General features: G+C 45.8%; 1 protein-coding gene across 1 annotated transcript; it reads right to left on the bottom strand.

The window, feature by feature from the left end:
- Positions 1 to 83: 83 nt before the first annotated feature.
- Tmem72 (transmembrane protein 72) lies at positions 84 to 27,695 on the bottom strand. Its single transcript, XM_048444440.3, has 5 exons — positions 27,363 to 27,695; positions 11,441 to 11,507; positions 8,246 to 8,317; positions 6,685 to 6,824; positions 84 to 5,449 (listed from the first exon to the last, which is right to left on the bottom strand). The coding sequence occupies exons 1-5, from the start codon at positions 27,430 to 27,432 to the stop codon at positions 4,968 to 4,970; spliced, it is 831 nt and encodes a 276-aa protein (XP_048300397.2). The 5' UTR covers positions 27,433 to 27,695; the 3' UTR covers positions 84 to 4,967.
- Between the last annotated feature and the right edge of the window lie 204 nt (positions 27,696 to 27,899).

Genomic DNA, 27,899 nt, shown 5'->3' with positions numbered 1-27,899 from the left:
AACATATATCCATTTACATAGTGGTGGATTCATTCCTGAGTGTGCTCACTTAAGGTCGTGATTTAAGAAGGAAAAATAGTAGATCTATTTTTAGGGCATATTTATTTCAAGGCCATGGTAAGGTGGGATAGAAAGATAGGAAAAATCTCGGGTAACATCGGAAGGGAAAGATGGCTCTCACCTGGAGACCTAGTTGATGTTTAAAGAAACTCCAAAACAATTGATAACACTTTTAGCTTTCAGAAATGCTGGTTTCCTAAAAGTCATCCCAGACAAGAATACTATAAAGGAACAAATAAAGCATGCTTGCTTAGGGTCAAGACATTTGTGACCTTGAGTTTGGCCCCATTAGCATCCCTCTCTCATCCCTAAACCTGAATGATACACCCCATAAGTTCGCCTTGTAACTTCATCTACATAAGGAAATTCTTTAACATAAGATAAATAAGTCAACAACTTCATATGCTTTTATTTAAAATTTGAACTGCTTAATTTCTAAACTCTGCTTAACCATTAAGTGTTGCTGTAAATGATACCCTTTGAGGAATGTGTCTTCGAGAGTACGGAGTCCTGGATCCAGCCATTGCCAAGACACTCAAATGGGGAGAGCAGCTCATCCTTACCAGTTACATAATGTCCTTCTCCTAAGTCTCTCCCCCTCCCCTCCCCCTTCTCCATCAGCACTTATGTATCCATGAAGTGCGAGTGTGTGCTGTCCTTGTCTTTATATTTAATGATCTTGGTTACTTTGCTCCACTCTGATTTACCCTGAGATTCTTTACTGCAGTGGAGTCAGTGTTCTGGGTTTACCTGAATGGAAGCCCCCAAGGGAGGGAGCTATTAGGCCACCAACTAAAGCTCTGAACTGCAGCCTCCCCGCCTGCCACTGGAGCACCCACTGAAAGGGTTTAAATGATAGGAACAGAAGTACTTCAGGGTAAACTCAACTTGTATCATAAAGTTTTAGTTGGGAATAAGGAAAAAGACCTTTCTGTGCAGAGCATATATTAATATAGGAATTTTCCTCTAATGCTGCGTGTGTCAGGTCTTCTGAGCCCCCAGCCATCTCCAGGAAACTCTATTGCAAGCACAACAGGCTTACAATATGACAGCCTTGATGGCTCCACCTCATCTGACTCCACATTGGGAAGGACAAACCAAGACTATTGGGGTCTGCTTCCTCCTATGCTTACCCATCCAGGAAAGGTATCTCCCAGGGAAACAGGCAGTCAGCCATCATTCCTCTGCAGGACTGTGGAGGGGTTGCCCAGGAAGAAAGAATGAAAAGCTCAGAGCGCTGCCTGGGGGAATGACCTCATTCAGAACAGGATGTGAAGAATTCCATTCACATGGAGTTCTCAGAAACACTGTAAACACATCCTGGGGAGTATAAATACAAGGGTGTTCAGAACTCCATGGTTCCAGTAGCGATAAACAAAATGCTGAACCCTTACTTAATAGAGACCTGAAGACAAAGAGCCAAGGGCAACCCTCTTGGGTTCAGCCTGTCTTGGGAGTTGGGGACACTGCTGTTAATATGGAAGTCTGTGCCCATTCTGGAGCTGTCAGGTCAAGGATGTGTGTAGGCATCCATTTGCTTTATTATAAAATTATTCCACCTGTATGCAGATCCTTTAACAAAGGGTCCATGATCCCTGAGCTCTGGCCAAATACTGATTAGGAACAACTCCTAAAAATACAAACCTTAAACCTAAACCGAGCACTGTCTAACAGTTCAGCACACAAGGTCATGTCCTCTTAGGAGCCAGACAGAGGCTACGGAGTTATCTGTCCCTGACTAAAGGCAGGGAACCATAAACCTAATTTATTAGCTGCCTCCAAGCCCCCCTTCCCTCCCCGTTTTCAGTGACAAAGTGTATCTAATTGGTTCAAGGATTAACCATAACTATTGACCAACAAATGACTGTTGCAGACCCAGGAGAAATGCCTAGGTAGCCATGCTAAAAAAAGGGGGGGGGAATCCAAGTAGGGACACCAAAGGATGAACACTGTGGGAAAAAAATAGATTGACTTCACAGAACTAGTCCAGTCAAGTTAGTAAACAAACGGATAAAGAAACCAGAGTCCAGGTCAGGAGGGAGGCAGAACCAGACCTGAGAGCAGCAGTGTGCGTGTGTGCGTGTGTGCATGCGTGCCTGTGGTAGCCAAGAGGTCCCGGTGCTAAAAAAGAATTTCCAAGGACACAAAGAAACAAGAAAATGTGATGCAGAATCAAAAGAAGAGGGCAAGAAACACAGCTTCCAAGAAGCCCCAGATGTTGGCTATAGTTGACTAAGACTCCAAAACTACCGTTATACATTTGTCCAAGGAACCAAAATAATCATATTTAAAGACTAAACATAAAGGATGGTGCAGAGTGAGACACTGGGAAAGCAAAGTACAGTGCTGGAGGGTGTTATGTGATGTAAATTAGGAGGGTTTAGAAAGGTCAAAGTCACAAAGATACAGGCAGATTAGTGGTCTCAGAGGGCAAATTGGGAGGCGAGGAGTGGGACTCAGTGGTTTCTTGACCGAACTTCATTGCGGGGAGGGGGGGACGGGTGATGAGGATACTATGAACTAAAATAGTTTAGTAGTGCGTGTAATGAACTCAGTTTATAAATATGCTAAAACCCATTTAAGTTAAGTTGGTCAATTTAATGAGCGTGAATTACATTTTAATAAAGATGTTTTAAAAGAGTAAAACCAGCTAACCAAGCAAGTATCAAGAATTTTTAAAACTATGTAAGAGCTGATGAAATGTCACTCATAGGCTTATGTGTTTGAACACCTGTTCTTCGGTTAGTGGTGCTGTTTGGGGGGAGTTATGGAATGTTTAGGAGGTGCATCCTTGCTGGAGGAAGGACATCACTGGGGTGGGTTTTGAGGGTTCTTAGCCTCATGTGACTTCTTGTCACACACACACACACACACACACACACACACACATTTCCTGTGTGTGGATGAAGTATCACCAGTTGGCTTCTAGCTCCGACTACTTGCCAGACCTTTTCTGTTATCATGAACTCTGGCTCTCTGGAACCATAGGCCACATCCACTATTTCTTCCTTAAGTTGCTTTTGGCCGTGGTATTCTACTGCAGCAATAGAACGTAACTAAAACAGAGGCACAGAAAGAGGGCACCAAGACCCGTCTCCTCCGGGTTATGGGGTTTGTTGTTTCTGGCCTCTGTCGTGTGTCAGCTGGATGATCTGTTCCTGGGGCTCTAGCCCTGAAATCCAGAGTTGAGGATGTCTTTTGGATCTGTACTGGCCTTGCCTTAGACTAATTTAGGGTGTCATGGTGTTTCCTGGTTCTTCCCTCACCATGAGGTCTCTGTAGTAAAGGGACACACCCACCCACACCTACAGTCTGTGTATTTTATTCTTCCCTGACTGCACTAACATCCCTCATTGGTGAAAGTCGAAATAGCTTTAATGCCCTTGCAGTCAGAGCTTATAGTCCTCCATTATGTTTCCAGGTTTTGACTTGAGCAATGGGTTGAGTAGATCTCGCCTGCCTACTGCAGCCCTCCTAGCTTGCTTTCCACCTTCACTACGACAGTCCAAGCAGACACATCCTCTATTGCAAGCAAGGTCTGGAACCTCGACCATGCTAAGCACCAGGCTGATACCTCCTCATTTACACACACCCCCTCCCCGAAAGAATACTTCATAAGCGGGAAAAATTATACAATGAACATATTGCTTATCTAGACTCTAGCATGTGTGCTTCGAGGCCCATCCCTCAGAGAACCCTGGTGTGAGCCCCTTCTCTAGTCACAAACTATAGGGCTCTTCCTTCCTGTTGCTTGTACACTGTGGTCATCTATAAGGAATAACGTGTCTATTCCTCCTGGCAATCGTCCCGCAGACCAAACATACTGTTTAGAACTAAGAGATGTGTTGCAAATCTTTTTACTGAGAAATATCTAACTCAAATTCCCTGTCACCTCTGTAGCCCCTGGATGGAGAGCATGCCTGCTCGCTCTTCTCCCCCCACGTGCCCTTCTTCCCTCTTCTTCCTCCCTTCCTCCCTATTTTGAGCAAACATTTGTTAATCATTCATCCTACTCCCAGGTGCCTAAGCATGGCAGACATACTTCCCTGTACTCGGCAACTCTCTGAGAGCAGCGCCCCAGAGTCCTGGCCTGCAGTGAATACTCTATGCTACGTCCTGCTTATTCCTGTTACAGGCTCGCAGACTCTTTGTAGCCTACACCATCTTCTTGGAATCGGAACACTGCCCATAGAGTGGGGGTGGGGTGGGGTGGGGTGGCAGGAAGCCCTTAGCTATCCTTCTGGAATGAGAGATGCTCTTCTTGCCAGTTTTCCCGGCAGTCAGCACAGAGTGGCATTGTTTCCCTGGGGATTCTGAAATGTCTGATGCCCAGCCCAGGCCCAGAGAATATGCAGAGAATGCAGCCCATTGCCAGGCTAGTCTCACTTGAGATCTGAAGCGTCCCTCCAATATCTATCCTGAGCAATCTTCTCAGGATTCATGGCCACTTCATCTAATACCTTTTGCTGAGACACTCACACTGCTGATGTAACCTTGGGCCTTCAGCACTAGTAGGCTGCATCATGTGCAAAATGCAACATCGGGTCCTTGCTGAAGGCTGAACCCTTTGCTGGGTGCAAGGGAAACTGAGTTGGTATCTTTCGTTCCTTTGGGACTTAGCAAGTTGGGTCTTCAGCCTTGTGGAAAATGGAACCATGATCTATTTCCCCTCTCCTGGTCAAGAAGGAGGAGGCTGTGTTGATTCCACATGGGAAAGCCCCATTTGTGCCACCCTGGAGATCTCCACAGATCTGGCATGGTACGTTCTCTCATAGTTCCGAAACCCCAGCCACCATTGAGAAGTGTAGAACAGCTGACCAACGGATACCCTGAGTTCTCGACAGGGACCATGGCTATCAGGAGTCCTCTGGCAGGTCCATCCATCTGTAGACCTTTAGCTGAGAAGCTCAGAACAGGTCAGTGGCCATGAGAGGAGGCATAAAGTGTGGGGTCTGGGAGGGAGGGATGATGGGGGTGGTGTCAGAGGCAGTTTCCTCTGGCCCACTGTCACTGTCATCACCCAAGCCTTCAGTGAGGGACGGGATGATTCTGACCACACTGTCTTCAAAGTGAACCTGCTTCTTCTTGGCCAAGGAGTCAGTTGGCTCCAGCGCCAGTTCCATTAGGGCACCTTGGGGTTGCAGGACATGGGGCTTCTTGGTGCCCTTCAGGATGCTCTTCATGTGAATGAAGAACGAGCCAGGCCCCTCCTTGAGAGCCCCATGGAAAGTGTAAGTTTGCTCGGTGTCCCCAGAGCCTGTGGTGCTCACGGTGCTGCTGGAGGGGTCTGTGTACTGCTCTGTGGGGGCCGGCGCCTCTGGGGAAGCCTTTCTTTTCTTCCGTTTGCTCAGCAGGAAGTAGGCCAGGCCAGTGATGATTAGCATGGAGCCTGGAAGAGAACTGGGAGGTCAAGAGACTGTACAGACATGCCAGGGAGGAAAACTATATAGGCCAGGAAGCCTTTCTCTCCACAGTGCCACTGTGGTCCTGTGTTGTACAGCCATGATCAGTACCCCAGTAGGTCCAGCCTTCACACACCCACATCAGACTCGGGCTGGCATGATGGCATGGCAAGGTTAAAAGGTTAAAATAGGTCCAGGGCTTTGGGGCCAGGGTACCAAAAAGGGCTCCGTTGGCCTCTTGAGGGATCCTTCTGATCTCTGTGCCCCAAGTTCCCTTCCTATGGAGAGGTGGTCTTGATACTAACTGCCTGAATAACATCACTGCTCTCAGCTTCCCACTTGGGAATTCACTGGACAAGGCATGCAAAGACTTTGCTAGATACATATCCAGATGCTGGTGTGGATACTGAATCTGTTGGTTTTCTTCTAACTCCCAGGGATGTGGAGATTCCCCAGTTCCCACCCAGCAATCTTGGAGAGATGTGAATCTCTCATCTGCACTAGCACAGAGAATACTGGCCATGGCTCACCCGTGCTACCCTGAGGACTCTCTGCAGTAGGTCTCCTGCAAGGAGCACACCAGCCCACCTATGGGGATCCAGGAATCTGACTGCCAGCGCCCACGAGTCCCCGGAACTCCTAGAACTCCTAAGTCTGCCTCTTCAGGGAGCAGGGCTTGGGGCTCTCTCAGTGACCTCCAACGACTTTCTTCAGGGGTCATAGCACACATACTTAAGGAGAAGACAGTTCAATCTCTTCTGGTTTAGTCTAGGGAGTTTTTTGATATTTCAGATGGGCTTTGGGAGGGGGCACAGTGCTCATATAAATAAGGAGGGATGAAGAGGAGGGTTGTAGAAAAGAGGGCAAGAGACAGGTGCAGAGGTGAGGATGCCAGGTCTGGGGTAAGAAACTGAGTCACCATGCAAGGCATTAGGAGGAGGAACAGGAGATAAGGCTGACATGCTGTTTGAAAGTGGTCAGTGAGAAGAGAACCCAGGGTTCCATCGAGTATCCAACCTCAGAAGGCTGTGTATAGGAGGGCTGAACCTCAGGATGTCCCTTCTGCTTGGTCAGCACAGGGGACATCCAACAGTCGTTCTCACATCTTAGGTCAGAGAGGGCAGAGGGCCTGGTGGGGGCTCTGGGAGACAGGACCCGCTCCTCCTGCTTAGATCACCTCTGTTCAGGGCCCACCTACCTCCATTACCCTTGGAGGTCCTACCTGGAATGGTCACATGCCAGACCAGAACAGGGTGGAGGAAGCAGGCCACAGACAACAGCGTGTAGGCTAGGAACTTCTGGAAGCAGCCCAGCCAATGGGCCTTCTCCCTTGCTCTGTGTGCCAGAGACCCCGGCTGACACCTGGGGGAGGGGATCAGGGTTAGCAGTTTAGTAGAAATTATTCTAGGAAAGTCCCAGTTCCACAGAAGGCTGTGGAAGCCTGGGGTGGAGATGAGGGGGCAGGGATGCAGTCCAAACCCTGTAGAATCCAGCCCCATAGAAGGCTGTAGAAGCCTGGGACTGAGCCCTGCAGTGCCCAACCCCACAGAAGGCTGTAGAAGCCTGGGGCCGAGCCCTGCAGTGTCTACAACCTCTATGTGGCTCTTGCCTGAGTATCCAAGGGGTTGGAGTCACAGAAGCCCAGGGTCCTCACTGTGGGGTCTGTGGTTAGAGAGCTTCAGTCACTCTAGAGGGTCCATGGGGTTTCTCAAAGGCTTCCCTGGCCCTTGCTTTTAGCTGTGGTTTTGGTCAAGAGGAAAGTAAAGTTGATGGAAGTCTCAGGGCTTTTTTGAAAGTCTTCAGTGGACAGGAATGGTGTGCAGTACAAGAACTACACTCCCGGAACCACTGTGGGGATGGAACACTACACAAACAACAGGCAGGCTGGGGTTCAGCTGCACCATGCTTGCTGAACCTTGCCAGGCCCGGGACAGAACTGGCCTGGAAAAGCTTCATTTTTTTTTCTGACACCCAGGAACCACCCAGGGTGAAAGCAGAGCCCTGATAGACCGGGCAGATGTTTCAGGGGTCCTGTTCTCAGGTTTCAAAGACAATTCCTGTCTTCTCACGTGGACCATGCCTAGAACAGCTCTTTGGCGCCCTCTGGTGTCTCTCTGTGGGTATGTGTCCATGTGTTCGTTCACATACATACAAACAGGCATGTCCTTGGGTAGTGGGAGATGGTACAGAGAGGATTCTGGGACTGAAACATGCCTGCAATGTCAAGAATCCTTTGAGGCAGAAATCAGAAGGGGGCACTATCACCCATGGGCTGATAAGTCTGAGAAGCAGCTAGTGACTCCCCACCCTCCAAGGTCCTAGGTCTGGCTAGCTCTCTACCCACAGTTCAGGTTCTGAGCCCTTACCACCCTGATGCCAGTGCTACACACTGAGCACCTGCTGGACAACAGTGGGGTCTTTGTGGTGTGAGTGACGGAAAAGCCAGTTCTTACACACTGCTCTGTACCCCAGAAGCTAGGCCTCCTGCAGGACCTCAACCTGTAATGGACACCATGGACACAGGCCCAGAAACGGAATGTCCTGGAGTAGGGAAAGCTGACTTGGTCAGGGAGTCTGGTGAGAGGCAGTCTCTAACTGGATCCATCCAGCTGAACACAGCAGAAAGCCGGTGACTGGTCCGTGGGGCTTGCTGCTTCTGGAAGGACAGCCAGTTCACAGTGTCCTCAGAAGCAGGGCAACCTCAGCCGTGACTCCATAGGTGAGGTATCTGTCTGGGGTGGGGGCAGGAAGGGTTGTAAAGGTCATTTCTGGAGGCTACTTACTTAAAGCAGATGGCCAACAGCTGAGCCACAAAGTAGGTTCCTTCACACACAGAGATGGTGACTCCTGTAAACCTGTGGATAAAAACAAAACAAAACAAAACACCAGAAGATAAGTGGATTTATCAAGGTTGTCTGGTGCAGTTCCTCTGACCCCAGACATCTCCAATGACACAGTGACCGTGACCTCACTACCATATATTCATGTTTACCAAACATCCCTAGTGCTGCCAGATGGCATGTGAGCCTGTCCTGGAGTGACTGAAGCTAGGGGGCAGCGGGGAGGAAGAAGCAGAGGCTAGCAGGTAAGGTGGCTTGTGTTCAGTATTTTGTGTGGACATTGGAAGGCATATCTGCCTGATGGCCTAGCCCTGAAGTTGAGCACTGTTCTCAGTTTGTCAACTTGACTCAGGCTACAGTCATCTAGGAAGAGGGACCTCAGTTGAGAAGATGCCTCCAGATGCAAACACCGGGATGTTGTATCTTTTCTGTTTCAGAGTAGTAGACAACAACAGGCCCTTTGAAACAGCTTTCTGATCTTCTTCCTCAAGCCCTTTCAGCCCTTTCTACTGTGCTTGTTGGACGGTTGGGGACCTCCTGGGCTCTATCAGATTGGCCTGTAGGCAAGTCTGTGGGCATTTTCTAGATTAGTGATTGACGTGGGAGGGCCCAGCCCACTGTGGGTGGTGTCACTCCCAGGGCAGGTGGTCCTGGTTGTGTAAGAAAGCAAACTGAGCAAGCCATGGAGAGCAAGCCAGCAAGCAGCACCCCTCCATGGCCTCTGCTTCAGTTCCTGCCTCGACTTCCCTTCACGATGGATTTCAACGTGAAGTGTAAGCTAGATACACCCTTTCCTTCGCAAGCTCTCTTGGTTATGGCTTTTATCACAGCATGAGAAAGCAAACTAGGGTAGTCCTGACGAAGAGCCCTCTTTTCTGTCTTCTTTTTCCCCAACTACCCACCCACCAAAAGCAGCTGGGAGCCTTCCTTAAACACCTTTAGGTTGACTTCCACTTTCTCTGGCCTCATGTAGCTTCAACGGCTCTGCCCTTGGCCTTCCTGACTCACTGGTCTGCTTCTCCTCTTCCTCCACCATCACCAGGCTGCCAAGGATTCTGGGACACACTGATCTGAAGATGTTTGCCCTGCTGCAGACATTCTAAAACCAGAATCTCCTGGGGGGCATATGTGAAATCACAGGTTTCTACCTAGCTTCTTAATTTTATGTATGAGTATTCTTGTGAATAGAATTTCAATTTCTATTTGAAAGAGCACTCCTAGCCCATAGAATTAAAATGGTATATCATTTAAATTTCTTTGTAAGTAATCCCTATATTGTCCTGAGTATATAGAAAGTTATCACGTACCACAGGACGCTTGCCCTTCTTGGAAGCCCCCTCCTCCCTCTGACATCTGTTTCGTAAACTCTTATTATCACAGTGGCCAGAGTCACTAGTTTATGAATTTCTAAAGGGTTTTTCTGTATGATTACTATGCGAGACCTGGGCCCACCCCAGGCAGGACTTACAGGTAGTGCTCTGTGAATACCCACCACAGTAAAAGCTAGCGAGATAGATGTGACAGGGAGCTCAGGACCACTGTCTCCTTAGAGTCACAAGTCCTGCTTCTGTTAGTGATCAGCTGTGTGAATGTAGGTAGAAACTTGGCCTTCTCGTGACTCATTTTCTCACCCGTAAACCGGGGGTAACTATAAGGCTTCATCAATAAAAGTTATGAATTAAATGAATAGATGTCTACAAGCCCTGTGGAGTTGTGCTTGGACTGCAGCTTACTGTCCCCCCTCCCAACTCTGATCATGGTAATTGATCTCTGCTTTCTCCTGCTCTCCAAATGCTCCCAGTGTCTCCTCAATTCCTACCCCTTAATTTTGAAATGATAGGAACATAATGATAGAAATGTGCCAATCACACTCCTAGAAGCCTTATAGAAACCAGAAGTTATATTATCGTCAGTTATGGATGATGAAACTGAGGGTAAGACCCTTGTCCAGGGCTATACAGCTCATCGGTGGTAGGTGCGAGAGGGGAAACCCCCAGACTTTGGAGACCATGTGACTAAGAAGCACAGGTCAGGGAGGGGAAGGAAAGGGCAGAAGATGCAGCCTGAGACTGTGTGGGCAGAGAGGGGCTATGGATCCGTTCTACTGCTGGGACACAGATGTTTCTTCTGGCATTGGAGGGAACTGCTAGCAGCCAGGGATTGCAGAGATGCTGAGTCATATACCCAAAGACCCCCCAACTCCCTCACCACTTGTGACCACTGCACAGCCATTTCTTTCCTGCTAGGGTTATTGGTAGGCACAGCTGGTGGTGGAGAGGTAGGGTCAGCTTGGTAGGCAGAGTCTAGTGTCTGAACAAGGGACTTGCTGCTCACTAGCCCGGTGATAGGTTGACTGCTTAAACCTGAGTTTGACCACCTCTACAACTAGGCCAATATACACATCACTTATAATGCTAAATGAAGGCCTACAAATAAGACAGTGAACTGTACTTGTCATGCAGGGATATACACACACACATACATATATATATACCCTAATATATATCTATGATTAGAGAATGTATATGTATATAAGTATGTATGTATACATGCATGTATTGGTGTTTGCTGAATAAGAAAGTGATTATATAGATGCCTGGATATGTGAATTTGTGGATAGATGGATATATGATGCATAGAGTTGGTGGATAATAGATAGATGGATGGGTGTGTGGCTGGCTGGCTGGTTGGATGGATGGATGGTTAGATGGATAGATAGATGAATAGATGGGAGAATAAGTGGTTAGGTGAGTGAGTGAGTAGGCAAGCCTGTAGATGAATGAAAGGGTAGGGGGAAAGGTTGGTGAGTGGTTGGATGGATGGATAGATGGATGAGTGATTTGATGAGTGATGGGTGCATTAGTGGGTAGGCTGTATGGATGAGATAGATTCATGGGTGATGGATGGGTGGATGTGTGGTAGAGCAGGCAGATGCATGTGTGAGTGTATGGGAGGATGTTGGTTGATTTATGGAGCCTTCCCAAACCAGGACTTAGAAACTTTGGTGTCTCCATCTCTGGGCTGGGGTGGCGTTAGCGTGGGAAGTGGATTACTCTGTGTTTCTCTGAGAAGTAGACAGACATGGGGTGAGCTGGAACAGAGCACGCAGGCAGAGAGAGCACAGGTATGCATACTTACAGCAGATAGAAGGCCAGGCTCTTGAACTTCCCCTGGAGGAAGGTCTCGATGCCCACTCCGATCAACACTGCAGGGTAAGAGAGAAGGGAGAGCGGGTCTGGGTTTACTACTCCATGGCATTGTCCTTCGGGTGCTCTCGACTGAGACATGAGTTTCCTCTTGAGGTCTCAGGACCAGAGTGGTTCCCTTCCATGTGTGTTGACAGATGTGGCTAGGCAAAGAGAGCAGGACGATTTTTGGGTGATCCCTGAAAACTCCAGGAAGAGCCTGGAGAACTCTCCACCCTACACCATAGAAGTCAGGGCACCAGTCCTTCAGGTCCATGACTATTTTCTGAGATGACTTCCGATACTCTTGCCATTCTGACCCAGGCCAGGGTATGTGTTTTGTGCCTCACCATGGGTGAATGTTGTCTAAATTCCACTCTCTTGCTAGGATCACTGAGCTTGTGGTTGGTTATGTGGCATCCACAAACATAAGATTGTCATCTAAAATTCAGAAGGTGTTCAGCCTAGAGTAAAGAAAGTATTTGTTCTGACGGTGGCTCTCATAATCAAGAAAGTATACTCAGAATTTAAGAGGATGCTTACTGTGAATTTAGGGTGATATTTACTCCCATGTTGGCTTGAGCCCTCTGAACCCCTACAGAGTGACAGAGGGTAACATACAACACATATTGAGAAGGATGGGATTTTGGGGCTACTTTATACTGACAAAGCTTCAAGAAGGACCTGAGATAGGAAAATCAATGAGCAATGCCAGTGAATGGCAAAGGGCTCTTTGTCCACAGTGAGTATAAGCATTAATGAAGTAAACTATGAAAGCAGTTGCGTTCTTTCCTCTTAAGAGGGCTGATAAGGATAGACTCATAGTTCCATTAGCCACTGTCTACGTCCTCACCACACTCTGTCGGGTGTTAAAATGGAATGCCTGTCACCACCATGACACCTGCACAGGTGTTGAACCAGTTGATATACATCCATCCAGATAATAATGTTTGCTAACACAGAGGAAGTTGCAAAAGATTCCAAGCATGGTCTGAAGGCTCCCTGTGGGCTCAGGTCCTTGCAATAGACACAGGTGAGCCAGAATTGTGAAACAACATGGTTTCTGGTAGAAACTTCTGGACACTCAGTTGGAAGAGATTTCAAGGAAACCTTGGTATTTATTATTTAATTCTAGAGTTTGCATGTGCTAGGCAAACTCTTTGACACTGGCCTACATTACCAGATCCCTAATAGATTCTTTAAATATGACCCACAGGTGAAAGACACCATTTGAGGTGTCTGCTTTGACTTTGGCTCAGTAACAGTTCCTGTGAACAGATGACAGTCATGCCCCTGGCCCTGTGCACCTCTGGGTATCCACACCCCTCATTACACAATTTAGCCATCTCTTGTCTGTAGCAGAGGGTTGCCTCTCTCTGACTCTGGGCTCAACAACGGGACTTTCTTTGAGCAGTGGAATGTGAGAGACCTGGGGAACAGAACTGCCTTATCATTCCAGTCAAGACCAGTATAGATAAGCTATTGGCTGTCTGGCCTCCAGGCAGACAAGCATAGGCAGCCAATATGAACAGAGCTGCCTAGCCTACTCACCAGGATGTGAAAACACCTAAAGCTTACTATTGTATGCTGCTGAGATATTTAGATGTTTGAGGACATCATCTAAGCAGGACAACGTGTGCACTTTCAGTGACAGATCTAGTGAGACAGATTGGCCTCCAACAAACTGCACATGTTTATAGTGCAGTCTGGTAAGCGCTGACATATGTCTTCACTCATGAAAGCATTACTATATGAAGAAAATGGGCATCATTATTCCCGAAAGTCTCCAGGTATCACATCAGTGAAATCTTACCTTCTCTTTCCTTGGTCCACCCCTAAGCAGCTAGTGATCTATCACTAGAGATTCATTTATATTTCCCATGAGTTAAGATAAATAACATTGAATAGTATGTCCTCATGTTTGGCTATTGTTAGATTTCCAGAGTTATTTCCAGATTCATTTTTGTTGTAATGTGCATAGGCAGTTCGTGCCAATCTATGCCTGACTGGTATTGCAGACGAGTGGGGATAAACCTCACTTTGCTTATAATTCACATGCCAATAGATGATATGGTTGCTTCTAGTCTTTAGGTATTATGAATTGAGTTGCTATGAGCATTTCCATACAGTCTTTGTATGGCTATGTGCTTTTGCTTCTCTTGGGTAGATAGATGCGTGGGAGCAGAATAATCAGGTCATGTGGCAGCTGCATGTACAGGTTTTGAAGAAACTGTCAAACTGTTTCAAAGTAGGTGCACTGTTTGCATTCCCACTAGTGCATGAGAATTTCGCAGCCTTGCCAATGATCCAGTCTTTTTAATTCTAGTCAACCTAATATACATGCATGGTTTCTCGCTGTGATGCGGATTTACATTTCTCCAAGGACTAATGATGTGGAATGTCTTTTCATGTTTGATATCAGTTATATTTTGTGTTGGCTTCCAATACTATATTTTAAAAGGAAATGTTTTAAAATTTTGATGGGATCTAATCAGAAGAATTTTATTAATTCTTTTACTATGGACTAAACTTTTGATATTAAACTAGGCAATCTCAGCCTAACTCAACACAGAGATTTTATCCTATTGCTTAATAAGAGTTTTATTGTTTTAAGATGTGCATTTTAGTCTATGATTTTTTTTGCGCCCTTTAAAAATTAGATATAAAGTAGAGATAGGTAATTTAATAGAATGGATATTTAATTGTTTATCATGCATTAAAGAGGTACCTCTAATATACGAGTTGCCTTTGTGATTGTTCACTTTTCCTTGGCAAGCCATACATTCTGCTTCTCTTCAAGGCGTGACTGTGCTGGCTAGAGATCCGTCCCAGCACTGATTCTGTGTGGCGAGGCTGGACATCCTTGGCTTGTTCTGACCTCAGGAGAAAAGCTTCTAGTCTAAAACTTTCAGAGTGCTGCATGGTTTTTGTGTGTCTGCTTTTAGATGCTTTTATTCAGCCTTCAAGAAACATACCTTATGCTATATATAAAAAACACTTTATTTTAAAAGAACGGGAAAGGGTATTCCCAGTAAATGGAACTCAGAAACAAGCAGGCTATTATAATATCTGACAAAATGGACTTTGAACTGAAACTAATCATAAGAGATAAGGAGGAAGAGACAGTTTATACTTATTAAAGGAAAAACCCAACGACAGGATATTATGATCTGAAACATATATGCACTGAATAAACATATTTCTCAATTTCATAAAAAAGACTATTCAATTTAAAATCTCAGTTTGACTCCAACAGAATGATAGTAGGTGGTTTCAATATCTCACTTTCACAAATAGACAAGTCATCTGTGAAAAAAGCCCTAAATAAATAATAAATAGAGAATAGAGAATTTGAGGAGCAAACCAAAGGGGTATAATGACTATTTAAAGAAGATCCCATTTGAAGCCTGAATATTATAGAATTCTTTCAGTAGACCAAGGAATTTTCTACAAAATAGACTACACATTAGGCCACAAAGCAAATGTCAAAAAATACAGGAAAACTGAAATTACATCCTGATTATTACCTAACAACCATGGATGCTGGATACTAAAAACAGAAGAAATGACAGGAATGTACACAAACTCATTAAGCTAAATGACACACTACTGAATTTTGGTAAAATTCATATTTTACCAAACTGAGCAAAGTCTTTAAAAATGGATGAGTTTCTAGATAGATATGATGTACCAAAGTTTGTAGTGGCATTTCATTTGTATTTTAATAAGTAAAGTTTTTCTGGGGATCAGGAAGGTAAAACAGCCACACTGGCCAGCCTTACAGACCAGCCAGCAATGACATATACATTTAATCCCATCAGACACACTAGTTGTCATAGAAACCGGGTGGTGCATGACTTCAATCCCAGTGGTGCACACCTTTAATCCCAGCCCTAGAGAGGATTACAAAAAGCAAGGAAACATCTCTCAACTCACAAACTCATTCTGAAATTCCTGGAGGCAGAATCACCATTTCAGACTGAGGTGAGGTAAGAACCAGTGGCTTCCTGTTTTGCTTTTCATATCTTCAGGTTGAACCCCAATTTCAGTCTCTGAAGTTTTATTAATTGTGCTTCAAACATTAAACCAAGATGAAGCTAATAATCTAAGTGAATTTATAATATCCAGTGAGCTACAAGAAGTAATTGAAAGCCTTCCAAATAAAAAAAAAAATGTCCAGGGCCAAAAGGACTCAGTGTAGAATTCTACCAGACTTTCAAACACCAATATTTCTCAAACTGTCTCACAAAACATAAAAAGAAGGAAAATTTCTAAATTCTTTTTAGGAAGCCATTATTACCCTATATCAAAATTAGACAACTACCAAGAAAATTATAGGCCTGTATTTTTGATGAAATAGATGCAAAAATTCTCAACAAAATGCTTGCAAGCTGAAGTCAAGTACACATAAAAAAGATTATCCATAGTGGTCAAGTCTGACTAATCCCAAAGACTCAGGGATGGATCAATATACATAAATCAATAAATACAGACACTAAAGGATAGTAACCACATGATCTCTCCTTTGATGCAGAAAAGGACCCTGATGAAATCCAACAACTCTTCATGATAAAAGTCCTGGAGAAACCAGGGATACAAGAGACATGTCTCAACATAACAAAGGCAACATCCTGGAAGCCCACTGTCAACATCATATTAAATAAAGAAAATCTCAAGTATTTCCACAAAAATTAGGAAAGAGACATAGATGTTCACCCTCCTCACTCTGTTCAGTACAGTACTTGAAGCATTAACTAAAGCATTAAGAAGAAATAAAGGAGATGAAAGTGGTATAACTAGAAAAGAAGGAAGTTGAATAATCTTTATTTGCAAATGCCATGATTCTATAAATAAATGACCATAAATATTCCACCAGAAATCTCCTATGGTGAAAAATACACTTAGCAAAATTAATTACAAAACTTATGCAGAAAGCAGTAACCTTTCTATACACAAATGACAAACACACAGAAATAGGAATCAAGGAAACAATACCATTCACATTAGTCTCAAAAAAGTCTTGAACTAAATATAAAAAGAGAGCAGAAGATTTACATATTAAAAACTTTAAGATGCTGAAAAAAAATGAAGAAAGCATAAGAGGATTGAAAACTCTCCCACTCTCATGGATGATAGAATCAATACTGTGAAAATATCCGTCCTAAAAAAGCAATCTACAGTTCAACATAATCCCCACCAAAAACTTCAGTCTTTCAGGGAAATTGGAAAAAAGGAAACCACAGCAAATTAAACTCATGAATACATACAAAAGACCCAGTATAACTAAAACAACCCTGACAAACAACAACAGGAAACTTCTGGAAACATCACCATCCAGATTTCAAGTTATTCTATAGGGCTATAATAATAAAAAAACAACATTACATTCATATAAGAAATATTTCTTGAACAGTGGAATGGAATTGAGGACCACATATAACCCACAGTCCTGTAGCCATCTGATTTTTGACAAAGAAATCAATAATACAAATTGGAGAAGAGACAGTATCTTAAACAAATAGTGCTGGTCAAACCTGATAGCTTCATGAGGTTGTTGGTCAGTCAGATTGTACAAGTTCACAAACATTACATGCTGTTGCCAATGTTTTTGGTTACCTCTCAGAACCTAAAACTTAATGGCAAGATGCTATTGCTGAAGAGACCACTTACCTGAGTCATACATAGAATATGGAAAAATCGAGGTGATCCTTACCAGGAAAATACTATTTATGCTACCAAAGAAGAAAAGTAAACACAAATTTACCCAGGCATTATCCCTATGGTACAAAATGACAACAGGCCTGGCAAGACATGCTTACTGGTACAACAGTGCCATGAATATCATGGGAGTAACCAACCAGTTGTCTTTTATTTGATTGAAAGTCTGTTCCAAAAGGTGAAACCCATACCTGGCACCATTATCAGGCCAAAGACCTATGGATAAAGAGATCATAAATCCTAGGAAAGAACTTACAAGTATTATATCGACAAACAGATATAGCATTAAACCAATTCCAATGACCTATTACTATACATACAGATTAAAGAACCTTTCAGTCCTCATCAGGGAAGCTTCTGTTTGCAGCAGATGCTGGTCAGCACGGGGACCCACAGCTTTCAGAGTGCAGAGAATAGACTGCAGAATACCCAGTCCTAGATGTAACACATATACCACAACCCCTCCTCCAGAGGCTTGCGGATCATTGTAGGAGAACCGTCAGAAAGGGCAAAAGCCATGCTGGATGACTGTAAGAATCCAGTTTTTTCTGAACACAGCAGGATAGCTGAACGTAGGAATTCATAGCAGTTGTAGCACCATACACAGCCAAAAGCAGCCTAAATCCTGGCTTGGACAGGGGAGCTGGGCAAGGAGTTCCACTCTGAGCCTAGGAGTTCTTGACAATTCTTAGTTTCTGGTAGAGGAAGGGTCAGTTTTCTCTGAAAGTGTAGCCCCTGATAGTCAACAACGCTCCAGCTGAAGGCCATTCCCATGTGAATAGTTTAGGGAGTACAAACTGGCCTTAGCTGGGGGGGGGGGGGAAGCACACAAAGTTGCACAGGAAGGCAGGAAGGGCTAGGGCAGTAGATTTGAGAAAATGTAGGGGCAGGGAGGTGAATAAAATCAAAACACTTATGAAATTCCCCAAAGTACAATAACCATAAAAAATTTACAAGAATTAACAGGGGCGGCCCAAATAAGAGATGACCAACTATAATTTGATGAGTTAAAGGCGAAAACAATCTGCATTTCTACAGACACTTTCACTTGGTTATGACATGTTATTCTTCTCATATATTCTTATTTTGTTTGCTACAATTGTTCAGAATGGTTGTTTCTATGCTGATGCAGGGATTGGTCTCTAGTTTTCTTATAACATCTTTAATTTGGGTGTCCATTTTCTAGCTTACTTTCTGTTGCTGTTTTCAAAAGCAAGAATCAAAAGAAGCTCGAGTGTAACATGAGGGGGCCGGCTTGTTGGGGTTTCCGTCCTGCCTGGTACCCCACAGCTGGCAAATCCCAAAGAGAAATCACACACAGGACTCCATAAGGTTATAAACTGATTGGCCCATTAGGTCAGGCTTCTTGTTAACTCTTATAACTTATGTTACCCCATTATCCTTATCTACATTAGCCACATGGCTCTGTACCTTTCTCAGCTGGGCAAGTTACATGCTGCCTCTTCGGTGGTCTGCGCAGGAGTGGTAGAGGAAGCTTTCTCCTCCTTAGCCTTTTCCTATTCTCATTACTCCACCTCTACTTTCTGTCTGGTTGATCCGCCTATACTTCCTGCCTGGCCAATCAGCGTTTTATTAAAATATGATTGACAGAATACAGACAATTCTCCCACACCACTCAAGGGGAGAAAAGGGTTTATTTTACCTTACAGCTTACATCCCATCACTGAGAGAAGCTCACGCAGGAAGCGAAGCAGGGACCGAAGAAGAAGCTGTTGACTGACTTGCTTTTAGGCTCACAATCAGCTATTTTTTTATATAACCCAGACCCACCTGCCAGGGGATGGCAAAATCCCATAGTAGGTTGGATTCTCCTACATTTATTAACAATCAAGAAAATATCCCCAAAGTCAGGCAGTGGTGGTGCATACTTTTAATCCCAGCACTCGGAAGGGAGGAAGAGACAGGTGAACTGTGAATTCGAGCTAGCCTGCTTTAAAGAGTGAGTTGTAGGACAACCAAGGCTACACAGAGAAACCCTGTCTCAAAAAAGAAAGACAAACAAAAAAACAAAGCAAACAAACCAAAATGGCCCTGCAGACATGTCCACAGGCCCATCTGGTGGAGGCACTGTCTCCTCACTCCCTCTTTCCAGGTGTGCCACATTGACAGCTGACATTAGTTGTCACATTGTAAGTGACAATTCGATAACATGAGTTGGAAATCACTTCCACCTTTCAAATTTCTGTAGAAGTTTACCTGGAATCCGTATTATGTCTTTACTAAATGTTGGCAGAGTTCTCCCATGAAGGTATCTGGGCTGATGTATCAGGTTTTGGAGATGATACCGCTGTGTGAGATCCTGTAATTCCTCAATACTCCTGAGGAAACTGTCTCCCGCTCGAACACCACCTTTCTTGTGAGGACTCAGAAGCATTTTCTTCTTGGCTTTGGCTAGGAATACCCAAAGTATATATGCTTCCCATTTATTCTTAGTGTTAAAAGGAAATGTGTCTATTGGCTCTCCTGAATGACAATTCTCTTGGTGCTACAAATCGACGATCTTGGGTCCACAGTAGAGACGCCATGCTTCTTCATCTGACCTTCACCTTGTCTATCACAAGACCTTCTACACCCCCTCCTTCACCTTGGGTGTTGGCGTGTAGGTGCACACCTGTTTGGTTCATACAGATGAAAGAACCGGCAACTCAGCAAATGCAAACCCAAACCACACGAAGGTTCTCTCTCACCCCAGAGAGAATGTCCAGCATCGAGGAAATAAGTAAATGTTGATGAGGATGTGGGGAAAGAGGAGTGCTTACCTACTGCTGATGGGGACTGTCTTCGTTAGGGTGCATATTGCTGTGAAGAGACACCATACGCACAGCAGCTCTTATGAAAGAAAACATTTAATTGGAGCTGGCTTAAAGTTTCAGTGGTTTAGTCCATTATCATCATGACAGGAAACATGGCAGCGTGCAGCCAGACATGGTGCTGGAGAAGGAGTTGAGAGTTCTGCATCTTGATATGCAGGCAACAGGAAGTGACCAGTCTACCACACTGGGCATAGCTTGAGCACATGAGACCTCCAAGCCTGCCCCCACAGTGACACACTTCCTCCAACAAGACCACACCTCCTACTCGCGCCACTTCCTAGAGGCCAAGCATTCAAACACAAGAGTCCATGGGTGTCACTGCTGTTCAAACCACCACGGAGATGTAACCAAGCAGAGCCACTGTCAAGATTAGTGTGGAAGGTCTTTCAAAACCCAGAGTAGAGTACCATACGATCTATTCAGACACACCACTGCTGGGTCTACACGCAAAGACACTCAGAGAAACTAAGCTGACATATCACAGAAGTACCTGTCCACACAAGCTTATTACTGAACTACTCGCAGAAGCCAAGCTAAGAAGTCAACCTAGGTGCCCTTCATAGATGAACAAATAAAGGAAACTTGATACAAACACACAATGGATTGTTTTTTAGTCTCAAAGATGAATTACTTGTGTCATTTGTTGGTGACTATAATGTTAAGTTTAATAAGCCAGGCTTAAAAAGAGAGCTAGATTGTCTTTCATATGGGGATAATATAGACACACACACACACACACACACACACACACACACACACACATGCACTCACATGTACATGCACAGTATGAAAATAGAAGGAGGACTATATGGGAAAAGGTAAGGATCTAGGACAGAGAAGAGAAAACAAGAGAGACTAATAAGCAGATGGATATGGACAAAGTATATGATATATAAATATGTGTGTATGTATGTACATATAAATGTTGTGATGAAACCACCATTTTTTGCAATGAATATATACAAAGGAGACAAAAAGAACTGTAAGTCCATGAAAAATAGATCAGAACTACCCTCTTTTTTCCAGTGTGTGCACTGCACATGGAATAGAAACAGCTACACTTGGAGGGGGAGGGGGCAGGTGGAACATATGCCTATAATCCCAGCACTAGGGGTGGGGAGGATTGAGTCAGGTGATTGCCAGAAATTCAAGTCCAGCTCAAGCTACAGTGAGTTCCAGGACATTCCGGATTACAGAGTGAGATCCTTTCTCCAATCCAGCCACCGCCTCAGCTCAAATGCGATGGGATGGGTACAGCTGTAGTCCATCCAACCCCCTCGTCGTAGTCTCCTGGGCCCCTTGTTGTCTGTTTCTTTCCTTTGATTCGTCCTGCTCCTTCAATAGGAGCTCACTGTTCACAGACCTTGTTTCCTGAACAGGCTTCTGGAATTGGCCTGCTCTGAGTTCCAAACTACAGCAGCAGTTTTCTATCAGAGTCATGGCTTCACCAGTCTCAGGGTAGAGCCAATGACTGTCGCTCTTCTGTAGACAGGGAACTGGAGTTTAAAGAGTTTTTGTGGGAAGGGGGGTGCAGGTCACAGAAGCATGAGGTGGTGGAATGTGTTTACTAGCTGCCTCCCTGGTCAGATCACATGCAGTGCCCTGGGGTGGAGGTCTGGGCTCCTTCATGTATGGGTACGTAGTGCATAAGATGGAAAGAGCAAACGTTTGCAGAGGAAATAAATCACGAGCAGCTTACAAAGGAAGACACAAGTATGAAGAACAAAGAAAGAAACATTTGACCCAAGTCCTGTTGTGAAGCAGGAGAGAAGAAAAGAGGCAAGGAGAATATTCATCAAGATAATCAGACCAGAAAAGAAAGGGGTTCATTTGGAAAAAATCAGAAACACATTTTAACCTTACTGGGACAAAAATCCCCTGTGGACATGTTGGAGTACATGATTTCTTCAATGGCAGGAGGTGGTCATGCGGATCTGCATTTAAAGATGCTTGAAATTAGTATGCAGTGGAGGCGGGGAGGGTGGAGAGATGGCTCAGCAGCCAGGAACACTGAAGCTCTTGCAGGGGACCAGGGGTTGGATTCTCAGCATGTACACAGTGCCTTCAGCCTCTGTAATTCCTGTTTGGGGGATGTGATACCCTCTTCTGACCTCCACAGGGACCAGACACACATGTGGTGACCAGACATACATGCAAAGCAAAATATTCATACAATAAAAGTAAATAAATATGCAAAATTAGAAAAAAATACCATGCAGGACCCTAGACAGTTACTTAAAAAGCATTTACTTTTTTTGAATGCTTTGACCAAGACTGGGTAGATAGATTTCTAGCATAAACCTTGTACCCATTAAGAAATGAGAACACCTGGGACTTAAATGCTGCTTTCGTCTTGATCTATATTTGTGAGTCTTTTGTATATGTGAAGGGTATATAGTAAGGAATACTGCTGCTTAGAATGTGGTTGTGTCTATTAAATAGAGAAGCAGGTTAATGGGTCATAACAAAACAAACAAAACAAACAAACAAACGAAAGAAGCCTTAAGTGAGCCCCAGAGTGACTCATAGCACCTGATTTGGGAGAAACAGGACTTTCGTTTGACAAGCAAGTTGACCACAACAGCTTTGCTCAGGTATCAACTCATTCCTTAGACTGTTCTGCTGTGTCCAGTCCTTAGAAGGCCCTGCTTTGCTGCCGTGTGCCTGGGGAGACCGGACCTCTGACAAGCCAACAGAACAGTGAGCGTCAGTTTCCCCACTAAATTCAACACGACGGTCTTCAGGCATTCATGGGGGTAGGCAAGATAGGAACTGTGAAGTATGGATAATATGTTCCTCTGGACGTCTAAGGGGAGGCTCTACTGTGATCTGCCTTTCTGGAAAGATGTGCACACAGGGCCCAAGAATGGACTGAGCTGGAGATCTTTGGGGTAACCAGATGAATCAGGCGTGCAGGTTATTCAGAGCAGAGAACCAGCAGATAGTTAAAATACTAGGATCTTCAGCTTCAGAGAGTACTTGGTATACTTGACTGTATGATTTGCTGTAATATAGTCATGCCCGTGACACAGCCCTACCCCCAGACTGAGCCCGTGCACAGTCAGGACTGTTCCAAGGTAGATAGTGAAGTGGAGGGGGGGGCCTCTGACTGGGCCTCTCTACTGTTCTTTCTGTTTTTTTTTTTTTTTTTGTGTGTGTGTGTGTGTGTGTGTGTGTGTGTTAACCCTACATCTTAGAGTCATTAAAATACAGAGAAACATGCCCCTTTGAGATAGAAGTCTGAAATTGGCCGGGAAATAAAATCACAGTATCTTATCTAGAATGCAACTACTTGTAAAGCCCAGATCTCCCAACGAAGAGAGAAGTCAGGAACGGTGCTGCACTGCTTAGCTGTATCCCAGGCAACTGCAGCGGGACAGCTGGGCTTTCTGGGGGTCACGCCCCTGAGTCTGCCAGTCTGCACACATTCTTCTGGTTCTCCACTGCATCTCGGGTGCCTGTTCTGAGAGGTGGCACCTGGCTTTTCCCACATAACCCCCTGACCCTGGTTTAGGCAGAGGACCCTGATTAAAAGCGGGATATCAAGAATAGATTCCCATCAGATGGACTCTGCCTCCCCGCTTCCTTGAAGGAGACCTTGAGGAGAGTGCTTTAGTGGACCATGCCTCAGTTTCCCTACCTGTATGATGGTTATGGTGACGAGCCCAGTGAGGCCACAGAGGGTAGCGTGAGGTTTTGCATTGCAGACAAGAAGCACAGGGCTTGACCATGGTGAAGACCCCAGGTACCATTATCCAGAGACTGGAGAAATCAGTTAGAGTAGGAATGAGGGGACACATGCACTTTGAGGTCAGGGGTGGGGAGGGAGGAGGGGGGTGGGGAAGTGTGGGTGGGGATGGAGGTGGGGGCCAGTGGATAGAGTTTAGCATAATCCTTCTGTTCTGAGGTAGGCTGGACGGCCTTATCAAGTATTGATGATGACATCCTCTCCTCCCTCCTGTCCCCAAGGGGACAGATCACTCTTGGGTAAGCCCGTGCCTATTCGTGTGTACTGACAGTGAAGAAAAGGACTTCCTTCCCAGACAAAGGCCCAAAGACATATTCCCCCCCACTCCTTCCCTGAATCCCAGGCCCTAGGGACTGGGCAAAGCTTCTGTGTGTTGCCTTGGGAGCACTTCTCCTTCTCTGGCCCATGCAGGACTGGGAGTTAGTGAAGGGTCACTGGAGATGCCCCTGAGAATAAGTGCTGCAGAAGTTCAAAAGAGAATAGGACTGCCTTTCTGTCCAAAAGCCGGGGAATAATCGTGTGAGCCATTTTGTGTGTGTGTGGTAGAAGGGTGTCCTGCCCTGCTGAGTCCTGTCCACTTGGTATCTATTTACCAGGTCTTTTCTGATGCCCAGCTTGTATTAAAAGCAATCACGTGATGGGTGCAATGGGTCCATGTCTATATCCCAGAGACTCAGATAGGAAGGTGACAAATTGGAGGCCAGCCTGAGCTAAATATAGAGCCTGCCTCAAAACAAAAACCCACCCAAGCAAAACAACTGTTAATAGCATATCACCTCCAATGAGTCTCAGGTTCTCATACAGGAAATGTTTGCTATGTTTCAGGGGAATGTGGTGAGAGTCCACTTTTACCGATGGATACACAGATGTTCCCACATCTGCACAGGGTGGGCAGGACCTCTTGGCCTGTGCACAGATTTTTTGGTGTGTCTACTTTGTGGGCAGGGTCTCCCAACACATCTTGGCCACAGGGGCACTTAGAGGTCACACTCACACGCTGCACATATAGCCCTCATGCTTTCGAAGGCCAGGGAAGGGCTTTGTAAGATTGTGTTAGAGTGACGACCAAGAAACACGTGACTGTGCCAAAGGACAGGATTTTCTCATTTGGAAATACTCTCGGTAGGCACTGTCTGTCTACAGTGGCCTGTTTGCCCTGGCTTGGCTGAAGTGTCTGTCCTGAAAACCACTTGGAGTACGGGGCTTGAGCTCTGTGTCAGCAGCAAAACTCACGAGGCTTCATGAAGGGAGTTGGGTAGAGGAAGCCGTGTGATGAGCAGACCTCTCTGCAGGGCATGCCTCAACCACAGCCACAGGAAATTGCTGCATCAGGAGAGCACCTGGAGTCTGAGGGCCCCCGAGCCGGTCTCCAGGATCCACAGAAGAGGCTTCTGGGGCGGAGGCTGCCAACTCCCAGGATCTGCACAGTCCCTGGAGGTGACACTCCAGGAGGCTTTGCTCACACCCCTGCCCAGCAGCTGGGCAATCCAGGCTGTCTATATACAAAGGCACCCCATATGTCCCCCCACTCCCCTGGAGTTCTGCAAAATGCTGGTCTCTATTTCAGGTCTCATTTCCCCTTTAGTGGCAATGTTCCTAAAATGGAACATTTCGACAGAGGATTTCAGTGAAAGAGGCTTAAGGGAATAAAGAATTTGAAAATCTTATGTACTGGACAGAGGCCCGAAGGCCAGTGATGTCAGAAGAAGCCTGAAGTCTGCCAGAGAGCCCCAGAGCCTCTCTCTAGTGTCTCATTTGCTCCAGCACTCTGGAGAGCCCAAGGGCTATTCTTTGAAAGCATGGCCCTAAAGGCAACTGCAGCCTGTTTTTAGCCTGGATCTTGCACCAAAGCCAAGCAGAAGGTCCATCTTCAGTATTAGCAGCAGTCTCTTTGCAGAGATCAAGGCTGCGGTTAAGATGTGCAATATACCTTGGTGTGCACGTGTGCTGGGGGTGTGGGGTGAAAGACTGCCCTTAGGCTGAGATACATTAGGCTCAGCAATCCATTAGAAGGACAGATATGTGCATCTTCAGCAGCTTCCTGGAAGGATGGAGATAGCTCTGTGTGGGGTATGGCTATGTTTTAGTTGTGAGATTCCTGGTGGCCTGAAGGGTACACTGTCTGTATTTAATACTCAAGGTGCAGAGGGAGCACAGTGGAGCTGGAGCAGCAGTGGCAGATGATAACACACATTCTCATCACGGAGATGTATTTGGGGTTACCTGGGGGTCTTTGTGATCCTTGCCTATATGTAAGATGTGTTGTGGTTCTGAAGTAGGCTAGAACTGCCATTTCCACCAGGCCTATCTACACAGGTCTGGGCAGATTAATTCTTTTGCCTAAGGACTCAGGGAAGGCTTTGCCCAGTGCTGTTGGGAAAATCTAAGAACCAACGTGCAAGCTTCTTGTGTGACCTTGACAAGGTCATGGCTCCAATCTGAGTTCATTTGCTCTGTCACATAGCAGGAGGGCAGGAATTTGACCCTGCCTGCTCTGACTCATAGCTCTGGGGCCAGAAGAGCCCAGCCTAGTACCCCAAGAATGATCTGATCCCCACTGACAGTGCAACATATCGCAAGGGCATCTACCAAGAACCTCTGTCCACATGTTTCGCTAAGCACTGCATCTGCCAGAACTCAGCAGATCCATCCATCACCATAGTCAGGAAGCAGGCTTCAAAGTTCTATAGGGCTGGTCCAAGGTTGTACATGCATGAGAGGCCTGAGGCTTAACTCGTGTGGCTTTGGTTTGAACTGGAGGAGCCTTTCAATTGGGAGAGAATCTTGAGAAAGGTTTCCTCCAAATGCAAAGAAGGATTTAATGTATATCTCCTCTTTTTCCCCCAAGGGACTTGGTACACCGAGCTAAGGGCTCAGAACACTGCTACTCAGTTCCTCAGCACAAATTCTCCCCCTTCTGGATCAATGTTAGGGGCAGAAGTCAATTCTTTGCTCACCATCTGTCATCCCAGTTATCTGGGCGGCTCAGATGATTTCCGGTCCCCTGAGTTCCACACCAATGCTCCTGTAGATGGCTCATAGCAAAGGGGCTGGTTTTCAACAGTGCCTATGCCAGTAGGGTGTGGGAGGGCCCATGGAAGCCTGCCATCTTCATGCCCTGTGCATCTCCCAAGGACAGAGCTGCCTTGTCAATGCGATCCTCTCTGATTGGACAGGGACCCGGAAAGGTGAACTCAGGTGACCATTTTCATAACTACACAATGGTGCAATTCTCATAGTTTCCTATCCCTTTATACCTTCACCTCCAGTCCCTACCTCAATCTGCTATCCTTATAACCCTCTGTGGGCAGGGAGCAGACCCCTTAGCTCATTGCAGGATGTTGAAGATTCCCGAGGTCTCACAAGAGTAGGCTGCCATTGAGTCTCAGAACCAGAACCAAGGCTCACTTCTTCACCTGCCAGGGCTTACTCTGCAGCTGCTTACCCTCAGTACAGGGGGTAAAAGAGAAACTGAAGGACAGATGTGGTCAGATGTGCCCACCATCTCCTGGCTTGATACCATTTTGCCAGCAACCTCTCTGACCAAGGCGGTGGTAGACAAGGTAGGATCTTACCTGCAGCTGTGGTGATGCCCAAGAGCCGGCAGGTATATTCCAGCCCAGTCCAGAACACCTGGAGTTTCATGGTGCCTGAGGTGTGAGCAGACTCACAGAAGGGCAGACTGCAATGATTTCTCTGGGTCTGAGATGCTCCGATGCCCCCTCACAAGCAGGAGGATGTAGGGGATGGCCGGGGCCCCCTGGGCCTCTGGGTTCTGCCTTCCCGATCTAGTTCTTGCTGCCACAGCCTGGCTGAGGTGTGAACAGGGCTCACCTTCCTAGCTTAGCAGTCTGTGTCCTTGCCAAGCACTGCTCAGCTTAATCATTATCTTGGAAGAATGCTCTCCTTGCTCCACACAGCCCTGGCCTGGGCTAGGAGCTGCTTCAGCCCCAGCGCAGAAGCCTGAGATCACGCCGCCGATTAGGGTTGGGCTGGAGGCAGCCCGGAGCAGGCAATTAACTGTTTCTGGCTGGGAGGAGGGATCAGGAGAGCTAGAGCCCTAGCCCTTCCTTATCAAGTCATGCCAAGAAAGTCACACCCATGCCTCCACA

This window comes from Myodes glareolus, chromosome 3, assembly GCF_982192425.1.
Source record: "Myodes glareolus chromosome 3, mMyoGla1.1, whole genome shotgun sequence".
Taxonomy (NCBI): domain Eukaryota; kingdom Metazoa; phylum Chordata; class Mammalia; order Rodentia; family Cricetidae; genus Myodes; species Myodes glareolus.
The sequence above is the reverse complement of the archived record's forward strand: the minus strand, read 5'-3'. Positions and strand labels throughout refer to the sequence as shown.